This window comes from Mytilus californianus, unplaced genomic scaffold, assembly GCF_021869535.1.
Source record: "Mytilus californianus isolate M0D057914Y unplaced genomic scaffold, xbMytCali1.0.p SCAF_6, whole genome shotgun sequence".
Classification (NCBI taxonomy): domain Eukaryota; kingdom Metazoa; phylum Mollusca; class Bivalvia; order Mytilida; family Mytilidae; genus Mytilus; species Mytilus californianus.
In genome coordinates this window covers 78,033,865-78,046,661 of record NW_026262712.1, presented here as the reverse complement: position 1 = coordinate 78,046,661, position 12,797 = coordinate 78,033,865, and the positions used below count along the sequence as shown (strand labels likewise).

The window sequence follows — 12,797 nt, the reverse complement described above, 5'->3', positions numbered from 1 at the left end:
CTGTAATATCAGGAAAAGCTAATATGTTTTTAAATGGACTGATATTAAGAAAATCACAGTTCTAATGATATAGTATATTCTTCTTTAATAGCATGCTTCTTGTAAAACACCCAATTGATGTAGGGTAAATTTCAGATACTTCTTTCTATCAAAAAATATACATCTTTTTTAATCATTCTTAAAACTTGATCAGGATAATGTCTTCCTTTTCTGAACTTTAAAAAAATATACTCAATTTCATATATTTTACAAATTCTATACAGTATAAGATTTATTTACATACAAGTTGTTCAAAGAATGGTTAACAAAAATACTTTATTACATGTACAAATGAAAGGAGAAGGTAAGACAAGAGGTTACAGCCAGCTTTCACTTTTATCACTAGACTCTAAATAGAATCATAAAGTAATGTACACTTCTAAATATTGCATCATCACATCAACATTTTACTTTTGTACATTGTTATACCCCCGCTTTAAAAAAGTGGGGGTATACTGTTTAACCTCGGTCTGTCCGTCCATCCATCCGTCCCATGAATATTTTTCGTTGCATCTTTCTCAGGAACTACATTACAAGGATTTTTGATATTTGGTTTCAGGGTTTATATGAGTCAGCTATACCGTGTGATGCATTTTCAGATTCATCACTCAACAACTTCCTGTTTACCTAAATATTTGGGCAAGGGTATCATCAGTGAGCAGTAGCTCACAGTTTCACTTGATAATCTGGAGAAGGTTACTTAAGTATGATTTACTTGTTTCCAATCTATTTACTTTCATTATTATAATATGTCTGAAATAAACTTTACTTGGCGCCTAAAATTGTAAAGAAACTTCAGTCCTTGCAATTCAAAAAGGCTGTTGAGTACAATATACAACCTATACATAAATCTTTTAATAAGGAAAGGAACAACTTATTTCAAGTTAATTGTTCTTTTAGCAGAATTCTCGAAAAGTGGTGGTCTGAAAGTTTTGACAACCAAAATTTTGCAAGGACCGACACAATTTTGGTATCTTGAAATAGAAATAATTGTGAGGATCAGCAGATTTTCTTCAAGGACCACAAAGGGGAAAAAGATTTCGAGAATTCTGATTTAGGTAGCAGTTCATATGAAAATAGAAATGCCAACTATGCAAGTTCATTTATGAATGTCAAACTTGAGAGATCTTATCATACCTTCTCCTTTCCACAAATATACTGACCTCTAACGTATTCTAAATTAGAACTGCACATACCTGTGTGCAACTTTAGCCTCCCTTTACAAAAACTTCATTTCCAACATATTTTCCTTAGCGTTCTAGCATGTTTTATCAGCCCACTTCTTTATAACAAAAAAGTGCACTTGAAAAAAAAAACACATCCAACTTTTCAGAAACCTTCTTATCTTATTCAGTTTTTAAAACATCTAAAATTTAGAACGGAGAATGACCTTAAATACATGGTCATCAACAAGAAGAATATTAGATGTTTTATAAAACTAGCATCGATAAACAAACTACCACATCAACTTGATACAACAGGTAACAAATTAATTTTTAATAAAATCAACATCCACAGTGGATTTTTGCATGATCATCGTTAACTTTATAAAATACAACATATTCAAACAAACATCTTCACATCAATATCATAACTCTGATTAATCTATTATTGCCTACAAAATAGATAAATAATCCTATCAATCCATTAGTCCCCACAAAAAAAGAACAATTTGTCATAGTTATAATTTTATTTATTTCATCTTATACTTGTCGTTTTCTGGTCTTTTTTTCCATTTTGGCCATGTCTGTAAAAGAAACTTCAGTGGAAGGATTTATAATAAGGCACATGAAATTAATGGTTGGAGGAATGACCTTTAGAGAAGGCATTTGGTCTTTTAAAGTTATATTAATAATATGTTTGTTTATTCAATACCTCTGAACCCCATCCCTGTCTCCCATTCACACAAAATATTTTTTAGGCCTTATGAGAAAATTTGACAAAGTAATAACCTTAAATAAGTTTTCAAGATTTTGTGACCTACTTGGAATAGTTTATATACCCAGTATACCACTTATGAAGGGAGATAATCAATGTGTTTTTAAATTGGCTTGGGAGTGTATTATAGCACCTAGCATATCATAACATTGTACAACTTATTATTTGATATTTAAACATTTCTATGAATCAATCACTTCAAACTAATGGCACTATCTGTCCTTTCCATTCTGTCAGATCTTCTGTTGTAATCTGTGGACATACTTCTTGTTGAAACTCCTCATTCATGCTGTTCTGTAAAAAAATAATGCAAGTTTGATGAAATCTACATAAAACACTTGTGTGATGTATACATGATAAATCTGTCCCAAGGAATCAAGCCTCAAAGGCGTTTGTATTAGTCACCTGACTTTTATTCAAATAGTATAATTCAAGTACTAATTAATATTAATGTACCACAAATGTTAACAAAAATCTAGAGATGTAAAGCACCAAGTCACAGTAGTTTTATTCATGGTTATATAAAGGTAAAAAGACAGCTTTTTTCAGTAAGATAATATCAAAATGTGCTTTCACATCCAAAAAGACACTGCTATTAGCTATTTAGTATTTTTTTATGCCCCACCTACGATAGTAAGTGGGTATTATGTTTAATGGTCTGTGGATCAGTCTGTTCATTTGCCCTGTATCATGTTAAAAGTTTTTTTTTAATGTAGTTTACCAAGTGGTCACCTCAACTTGAAACTCAATACACATAATAGTGCAAGACTTTTAAAATATATGCCAAATTTGGGTTTCGACCCAGATTTTAGTGTTCACTGAATATAGAAAAGTGATAGACTAAATGTGTATCAGCTTCAAGTCTTGGTTGAACTAGTTTACCATGAAGTTGTGGTCACATCAACTTGATACTAAGTACATGTGCTAATTATGGTGTAAACTTTTAAAATTATATGCCAACATTAGGATTTTGAGCGAGATTTCATGGTCTACTGGACATGGAAACATAGTAGTGCAAGCTTGTCATGGTGTCATTTTGACTCGGATTCCTGTTTTTTTCCAGAAAACATTTAAAATGAGACAAAACAAAAATAAAGTAGGAATCACTTCCTTTTTTCTGCTTTTGAAAAATAAAACTTATGCAAATACATACCTATTCAATTTCAATTCAATAATTTTCTATAAGGGCTATTCCAGAAAAAAATATATGGGGGTTGGAAGGCACTTTCACCAAAAATATAGACCTCATGCAAGGACCAACCACATAATTAACCACATTGTTTGTCTATATGTACAGTGCCTATCATGCAAATATTTTTGTGGTACTCAATATATCCCACTTACAAATATGTGTGAAAATATACTAATTTTATTATATTTTGTAGAAAATTGATATTTTGCTATCTTTCAACTGTAAAATATCTGTAAATATTTCAAAGATCTTACTGTATATACTTTGCACACACTTAACAATAAGCTAAAATCTCCTAATTTTGTATAAATCGTGTTTTTTAGGCCAACCAAGATCCCTTAGTGCATCTCCTGCATTGAGGGTAGCCATATAAATGAAATATTAAATTATCCTGCAATTTTTACCTCATTTGATAATGAAATGAACCCAAGGTCATCAGCCCTTGTTCTGTCAAAGTGACATAACTGACTTTCTGGAACCATGTGAAAATCTCCTATCTCTGCATAAACCTCAACATTTTGTGCTATCATGTGATCCATTTGTATAACTGGTTTACTCAAAGTATAATGTGGTTTGTTCATTGTGAATTCTGGAACAACTGCTGCTTCTGAGGTATCTGGAACTGTTACCTGTTCTGAAATCTCAGGAACTAAGATCTGCTCAGATACCTTAGGTAAGATAACTCTACCTAGTGGAACTTCTTGCACATTATGTTCTGGTAAAAGGAAATGATAAGATTTGGGAATAGGTCTTTGTGGAAGGAGAATTTGTGGTTCTTGTTTGACTGAAAACATAACTTGATTGGCTCTAACTTCATCACTGTGGAATGTGTGGTGCGCATCATCTGTAATAGATTTTTTCAAGGAGAATAAATAATAATTCAATATCATAGAACTGTTTGGTTATGACCGTTACCAAAAACTTCTTCACTACATGCACCTTTATGATGTCATTTACTGGTTACTGTGAATTTATAATTATTTTTGGTTTTTGTGGAATGAGTTTAACAAGTGTTCCACACACAATAAATTTTCTATAGGCTTGTATGCAGTTAAAACTCTGAAATCAAGTATCCACGAAAATTCTAATTTTTCTCAATCCATAAATAATAAATGAATTCTCAGTAGCAGGAGCTACTGTATACCTGCCTGGCTCATTAGTTGAAGCCAAAATGATTTACTCTTATAGGAGAGATCTGGTCCAATGCAAACACACTTCACATTACCATATGACCTCATTTCTGATGTATGCCAAGACATGATCATTTATTAATTTCAATCTCAACTTACAAATGTCAAATTTTGACAAAATATTAAATAGTTTTTGCTCTACCTTTGGACCATGAGTTATTTGACTGTTGTTTGTCTTTGCTTGTATGTCAGTTTTGTTGGAAGAGTTTGGTGGTTGATGTGGTCTGCTATGCAGTATTTTTTATGAATCCTATTATCTATTACTACACAGTGCCTTATATTGTTATGTGCTGGCCTGGTGATCTAGAATGAATCAAGAGTCTACATGCTTTCAATATAGTGATATTTTTTACCATTACCTTTTTCAAAAGGTTTGACATCAAGTTCTCTAAGGTCATCGCTGAGGTGACTAGAATCTGATTGTGAACCTTCTAATGCTGCCATGGTAATAAATGTATCTTTCGTGTCATCTGGCATTTCTTGCCACATCTGTGAAACCTCACTGGCCATTTCACCTTTTAACATCTTCTCTTTATCACCAGCTACAAATTGATAGAACAGGAAATATCTGAAAACAAAACAAAAATATAAACTATAATGTACACAATATAGCCATGTTGACCCGTCTTATTTTTAGATGGGTACAATCCTCAATCTTTTAACTTATATATCTATGCATGCAGTTCCTAAAGGTAGATTAGAAGTATAACAAACAAAAAATCGTCATTACAGCAGATTCCATTGAGTGTGTAGTGAAAGGTAATATCTTTGGTTAGCTTGCTTGTTAGCTGAACCGTGAAGTCATTATTGGGTCAGGTATACTACCCTCCTTTCAAAGTAGCATAGTCCAACAGACAGATCGATTGGTTTTCTGTCGGACTAGTCTATTCTTAAAGTAGGGTAGTTTACCTAACCTAACAATGACTTCACGGTTCAGCTAACAAGCAAGCTAACCAAAGATATTACCTTTGGCTACACACTCAATGGAATCTGCTGTAAGTCATTCAGTTATTGCTGTATGTCCATTTGATATACTGTTATTGAAGAAAATTTTGTGTCAATTTATTATTTCAATCATTGAACAATTGGCAAATAAACTATCAATATTCAAAATTAACAGGTTTTTTTTTTCTGAAAACCTGGCCAGTCACAATTTTTGCAATAATAAAAATAATGTTTGGAGAATTTTTAAGTCCTCTAAATGGAATATTCCTCATTAGTTGGGTATTAATTTTCACGAATTGTGTTTCATGTGTAGGAAAACGTGAGTAAAAAAGATTCATCAAAACACAAATTTTCTATAGGCTTGTTAGTAGAATTTGTTAAACCTCTAAATCAAGTATCCACAATAAATGTATCCAAAGAAATGGATTTTTTGGCCAACCTGAAAAATAGTTTACTTTCTATTTTGAAATGGCAAAAAAAGTTCATTAGGTAACATTTATTGTCATAGATAAATGGGAAACAATCTATATTTCATTTTAACCTTAAAGAATTGGCCAGATGAGGAAATATTTGTTTCTCAATTTTTCTTCTCTATACCTAAAATAACTCTATTATTCAGGTTTTTTTGTTCACTGCAAAATTATCTTCCATAGCTATAAAATCTGCTTTGAAAGTATTGAATTTGGTGCTTATGATAGAAAATTTAAAGGGAAAAGTAAACATACCCATCAAAATCTAGACAATTTGTATCAGTATTATCGAAAACACCTGTAATTATTGGCAGATTGTCTTTTTCTGCTGTAAAGCACCTGAAAAAAAAATTAAAAAAAAAATTATCAATATTTTCCTATTGAAAAGTTCAGGCAATCATGAACTTTATGTAACAAATGCATAAAAAATTGTCTGTTTAACTTTTTTTGCATGAATTTCATAAATCTACTAGTTGCAAAAACTTTCAAACTTTTTCAACAAATGCACAATATTTTTTGATAATTCAATTTAACAGAAAAATCACAATCATTTTTCATCATCTAATTGCAAAATATACAAATAATATAGATCTTATTTGTAACGTATTCTAAAACTGCTTATTGAAACATATGAAAATAAACAGGTTTTTTTTTTAAATAAAATTGAAATAAATTAGCAGAACCTTGTCGAATTTATTGACTTGTATTCCAATTACCAAACCCTTTATCAAACAAAAATAATTTTGTGTCAGAAAACAAATTTTGTTGATTCACTTCTTTTTCTTAAATTTCACAACTTACTTTTCTAATTGCCTTCTACATTTTGCCTCTGTATTTCGACCTTTTCCTCCAGAGTGGTTCATCTGGGTTGAGTTACTTCCACTTGATGACAACGACCTGAAAATTATTTGCAGTTATTAAATTCAATACTTGTTTTGTTTGCAGTTTTTTCTGATAATGAATTCACAACCATTTGCTAGCTATATATCTTTCTAGCTAAATTCTATTTCATTTCCTCAAAGCAGAATGGAATATTGAAGCAGTAAAACATTTATATTAAGTCTTTTTTTTTGCAATAAATCTAATTAAATATTTTATGTGGATAGAAGAATCTATTTTGATTATTAGCCAGTCAAGGTCGTTAAAAACCCCCATAAGTCTTTTTTGATTATCATGCATGGGCTATTGGATTGTTGTCTCACTGATGCTAATTTCACATCTTCTTTTATTCATAGACAGTAGAACTTGATGTAAACAGTATAATGTGAAGGTATTTTTATACCAGAGCATTAATTTGTGTAGACAATAAATAATGTAAATTTTAACATCAAACAAAATGCACATTTTCCACAAATGTGTTTAAGCATGTGTCAATTTAGGTTTGAAAGTAAAACCATAAATAAATATCTGTCCATAAATCTGGGGCAAAATTTGAGTCCTATAATTAAAGTACTTCATGATGATGACAAAAATGGCAAAAATGATAAAAATTAAAGATGAGGTGGGTACTGTAATCAGCCTTGTAAAGTTTGCACTGATACATTGTCCGCACCCCTATTTGCAACACAGGAAATCCATGAAAAAAACTTGTTGAAAACATCTCGGGATACTCTGGTAATTCCAAAACATGTGGGATTGTTTGAGGTATTTTCATGGAAAATCCCTTTTTCCATCATCAAGTAGCAGTTGAAAATGCTTCTATATCATTCTGGAACACTTCACGAGTCTTAAAATAAGCCAAAATCACAAGAAAAACACTTGTAAAAGTTGTGATGACATTAACCGGATATCTGAATAGAAGGCGTAAATTGCAAACAAATACTGTGAAAGTGTGCAGAAAATGCGTGCTTAATAAATTACACCTAAGAATACGAGTTTGAAACTAAAACAGTTCAGTACTTAATTGAAAAACTGTCAGCTATATTCAACACATTAATGTTTGAAGGGTTTTAGCTAAAACAAAACACATGCAGCAGTATAAAACACAAAACGGAACAAATAACAGATTATGTTTTGTAGTTTATACATCGTTATGCCTAAGCTGGTTCCTGCCGGACTTTTTCACTTTTTTCGAAGCATTTTTAACAAGTGGATTCCAGTTTAATTTATGCAATACTATGAAATGAAATGAGAAATTTGTAAAGAAGCATTTGATTTTGATATGTATCAGTTAATATTAGATTTTTAAATTAAATTTGCATATTAATATGGATAAGGTAAATTAAAAGTTTTGAAAAGAAATAAGGGCGACCTCTAAAATTTCAATCACAAACATAGTGAAATCAAGTTTTTCTCCTATTTCTTGCTTATAGTACTCTTTAATTTATACCCCTGCCTGACAACTTTTATTTTGGAGTAAAAAACCGCGGACATGGACTTAATTTCACAGTGAAATATTACCATGGACAGTATTTCATGGTGAAATATTTTCCAGAAGGAGGTGACAAATTTCATGGACAAAGACACTAATTCATCATGAAATATTGTCCTGGACATTATTTTATTATGAAATTTTCATGGGAGACATTATCTTTATTACCAATACACGACTGAATTCGGTATTCATTAATGAGCAGCAACCCAACAAACACCTGAAAAGATCTGTTCTTTTTCACTCTTCATGCAGTCTGTAATTAAAATTTTCTAGTCTATTACCTGAACTTCTTGCCATTCTCAGCCATTTTATGTCTTTGCTCCTTCGGTTTAATACTGTTTTGAGGTGTCCTATAAAATTTGAAAAGTTGGTAGGTAAAAAATGTCAAAATCATAACCTTGTTTATTATTTTATTTTTTGTCTTCCCCATATCCACTGGCCTAAAGCCACCTAGCATTAGTGTAGATATGTTCATAAATAAATGACTATCTTATTTTTTCCACTGTGCATAACATTTTACCTATTATTTTTTACTTTTACTATTAAATCTAGGTTTTTGTAAGACATGACTCCTTCAAAACAAAAGAAATGGAATAAGATTGTGTGATGTTACAAGATTATTTCCATAAACTCTGTTCCTTTTCTTTAACTCACACGATATGACACGAAAATAACAAAAAATTCCAAGCAACAACACACCATAACACATCTAAATAAAAAAAAATGAGCTTGTACAAAAAATTACAATGTAAACTTTATGACAACCTTGGCAAGAAAACTAAACAAACTTTAACATACATTAAATATGAGAGGATTCATTCATTTTAACAATCTTTCTAATTTTGATCAATGATTTTTTGATATCTATATCCATTCAACTGCTTTTCATGGTAAATGCTTTTTTCCAAACACGAGTCTTTTTTTAACAAAATGTACAATTACCTGGAATTTTTCTTTGCTAAATCATCGTCGTCACCAAGATCCATGTGATCAATTGTCTCATCACACAACAAACTGGTCAACCCCATCTGTTCAGACCATGCATACTCATGGTCAAGGCGTTCCTTACTATCAGGACTTAAAGACTAAAAAAAAAATGTGTAAAGATTAAAATATTTGTCCATCCCATCTCTGCAAATTACACATCACACAATCATACCCTAACTTCTGAATTGTTATATCCTAGCTCCTTAATTATTGCATGCGTCCTGTTAATCAGGAACACCATAGGACTATTCCAAAATTAAATGTATGGGGGATTGGAAAGCACTTTTTCATCCCAGGACTCTCACACATACAATTTAAATTAGATATTAAATGCTTTATTGTGTGAAAATTTGTTTCAAACCTCAGTACCCATAAATCTTTAATGTTAGGTGCCTCTCAGGGCACAGGATGTTTAAGCGAAAATTCAAGACTATCAGTAAATATATTTGCTTTGACATTATATATAAAAATAAGAATATGTGGTATGATTGCTAAGAGACAACTCTCCACCAGAGACCAAATGACATAGAAGTTGACAACTATAGCCCATTTTAGAGCAGGACAATTCCATGCACCTTTATTCTCAATATCCCATATTAGCGCAGGAGTAATCCGTTTACCTGTATTCTCGATAGCCCATTTAAGCTCAGGATTATTCCTTTCACCAGTATTATCAATATTCCATATTAGCGCAAGAGTAATCCGTTCACCTGTATTCGGTATTGCCAATTTCAATTCCAAATTATTCCATTCACCTGTATTCTCCATAGCCCATTTTAGCATTAATTCATTCCATTCTCCTGTATTCTCAATAGCCCATTAAACGCCAAATTATTCCATTCACCTGTATTCTCAATAGCCCATTCAATGCCAAATTATTCCATTCACCTGTATTCGCAATAGCCCATTTCAGTGCTAAATTATGCCATTCACCTACATGTATTAGTGATAGCCCGTTTTAGCCCAGTATTAATCCATTGACCTGTATTCTCTGTAGCCCATTTTAGCAAAAATCTTAACAGGTCAAACAGTATTTTAATAGGTTGGTTTGGTTGAACATGGAAATAAATGTTGATAAAACAAATCAAAGAAAGGAATGTGTAATAGGAGTAGGATTTGGTTATCAGATCAACAGTATTAAAAGGCCTGGAAACCCAGTTAGATATGAAGAAGGAATACTGTGGATTCATTATTATTCGTTGGATATCAATTTTCGTGGATTTCGTGGGAACAGGGAAACCACGAATTTAAATGTTCAACGAATAGCAAATTTGATGTATGATTATATGCAAACTTTTGGAAAACCACGAAATCAAATATCCACAAAAAGTTTCCCCAATCCACGAAAATAAATGTATCCACAGTAGTTCCATTTTTCTGAGATTTTGTGATCATTCATACATATTATATATAATACCATAACACATGAAATTGGTTCTAAATATATATGTACCCAGAAACAGCTGATTTGATATTCCATACAAACTATTATATTAATTTTGATGGTGTTTAAGACGTCGTCATCTTTTTATACGACCGCAAAAAAATTTTGCGGTTGTATATTGGTATGACGTTGGCGTCGGCATTGTCGTCCGAAGACACATTGGTTTTCGCACATTAACTTTAGTTTAAGTGAATGGATCTCTATGAAATTTTACCATAAGGTTCAATACCACAAAAGGAAGATTGGGATTGATTTTTGGGGTTATGGTACCAACAGTTAAGGAATTAGGGGTCAAAAAAGGGCCAAAAATAAGCATTTTTGTAACTTCCAGACAATAACTTGTGTGTTAGTGTATGGATCTCTCTGACATTGTACCACAAGGTTCCATATCACAAAGGGAATGCTGGGATTGATTTTGGGGGTAATTGCCCCAGAAATATTAGGAATTAGGGGCCAAAAAAGGGGCAAAAAACAAGCATTTTTCTAGTTTCATGACAATAACTTGTGTGTAAGTGTATGGATCTTTATCAAATTGTACTACATGGTTCCATATCACAAAGGGAAAGCTGGAATTGAGTTTGGGGGTAATTGCCCAAAACGTTTAGGAATAAGGGGCCAAAAAGGGGCAAAAAATAAGCATTTTTCTAGTTCCCAGATAATAACTCGTGTTCAAGTGTATGGATCTCTCTGAAATTGTACTGCAAGGTACCATACCACAAAGGGAAGGCAGGGATTGATTTTGGGGGTATTTGCCGCAAAATTGTAGGAATTAGGGACCAAAAAGGGAAAAAAAACAAGCATTTTTCTAGTTTCAGGACAATAAATTGTGTGTTAGTGTATGGATCTTTATGAAATTGTACTACAAGGTTCCATATCACAAAGGGAAAGCTGGATTTGAGTTTGGGGGTAATTGCCTTAAACGTTTAGGAATTTGGGGCCAAAAAGGGGCCAAAAAACAAGCATTTTTCTAGTTTCCAGACAATAACTTGTGTTCAAGTGTATGGATCTCTCTGAAATTGTACTGCAAGGTCCCATACCACAAAGGGAAGGCTGGGATTGAGTTTGGGGGTGATGAATCATAAGGGGGTTCAAAACATTTGGGGGGGGGGATTTTTTTTTCCTTTTTTTCCTTTTTTTTTTTTTTTAAATTTTCCATTTTAAGTTGGTTATTTCTGATCTACATATAAAAGCAAATAATAATGATATGGTTTGAAAAGGTATATTAAAAATTTGTAAGTTCTTAGACCACATTCATTCTGTGTCAGAAACCTATCTTGTGTCAAATATTTAATCACAATCCAAATTTAGCTGTATCAAGCTTGAATGTTGTGTCCATACTTGCCCCAACTGTTCAGGATTTGACCTCTGCGGTCGTATCAAGCTGCGCCCAGCAGAGCATTTTATTGGATATGAATTGCAAAATGTTAATAATGTTGTCTTCAAGATGTTTGATACTAAAGTCTTGAACCTAAATTTACCACATGTAATAAGTTTTATTATACGACCGCAAATTTATTAATAAATTTGCGGTCGTATTATGTTATGGTGTTGTCTGCGTCTGAAGATATTTTGGTTTCGCAGACAATACTTGAGTATAAGTTCACAGATCTCTGAAATTTTAGCACAAGGTTCCATACCACTAAAGGATGGTTGGGATTGTTTTTGGGGGCTATTGTCCTTGCGTTTTTGTAATTAAGGGCCAAAAAAGTTCAGTTTTACTGGTTCATGGAAAATAAATTGGTTCGCAGGCAATAGCTTTAGTGTAAGTGTATGGATGTGTAAGAAATTTTAGTACAAGATTCCATTCCACAATAGAAGGGTTGGGATTGATTTTGGGGGTTATTGTCTTAGCGGTTTTGTAATTAGGGGCCAGAAAGGGGCCAAAAACAATTATTTGTCTGGTTTTAAGACAATAACTTGAGTATAAGAGATATTTATCCGGTCAATATTTCAGCACCAGGTTCCACACCACAATAGGAAGGTTGGGATTAATTTTGGGGGCTATTGTCATAGCTGTTAAGGAATAAGGGGCCAAAAAGGGCCTAACAAAAATTTTTAATTTTTAGTTTTAAAGTTTTTATTTAAGAGACAGTTTTATTTATTTTTTCTCTGTGTTTTACTGGTTAAATTTCTACCTTATATTTTCTCTTAGCTAAGTGAATAAATCCTTTAATGCAAATTTTTATAGGTTTTACTTGTGTATATACGGCAGGGAATG

At 32.2% G+C, this 12,797-nt stretch overlaps 1 protein-coding gene across 1 annotated transcript; it reads right to left on the bottom strand.

The window, feature by feature from the left end:
• Window positions 1–2,082: 2,082 nt before the first annotated feature.
• On the bottom strand, window positions 2,083–9,508 carry LOC127706627 (uncharacterized). The gene is made up of 8 exons (XM_052211284.1): window positions 9,497–9,508; window positions 9,091–9,233; window positions 8,430–8,498; window positions 6,576–6,671; window positions 6,030–6,113; window positions 4,719–4,927; window positions 3,574–4,013; window positions 2,083–2,271 (listed from the first exon to the last, which is right to left on the bottom strand). The coding sequence occupies exons 1-8, from the start codon at window positions 9,506–9,508 to the stop codon at window positions 2,176–2,178; spliced, it is 1,149 nt and encodes a 382-aa protein (XP_052067244.1). The 3' UTR covers window positions 2,083–2,175.
• Between the last annotated feature and the right edge of the window lie 3,289 nt (window positions 9,509–12,797).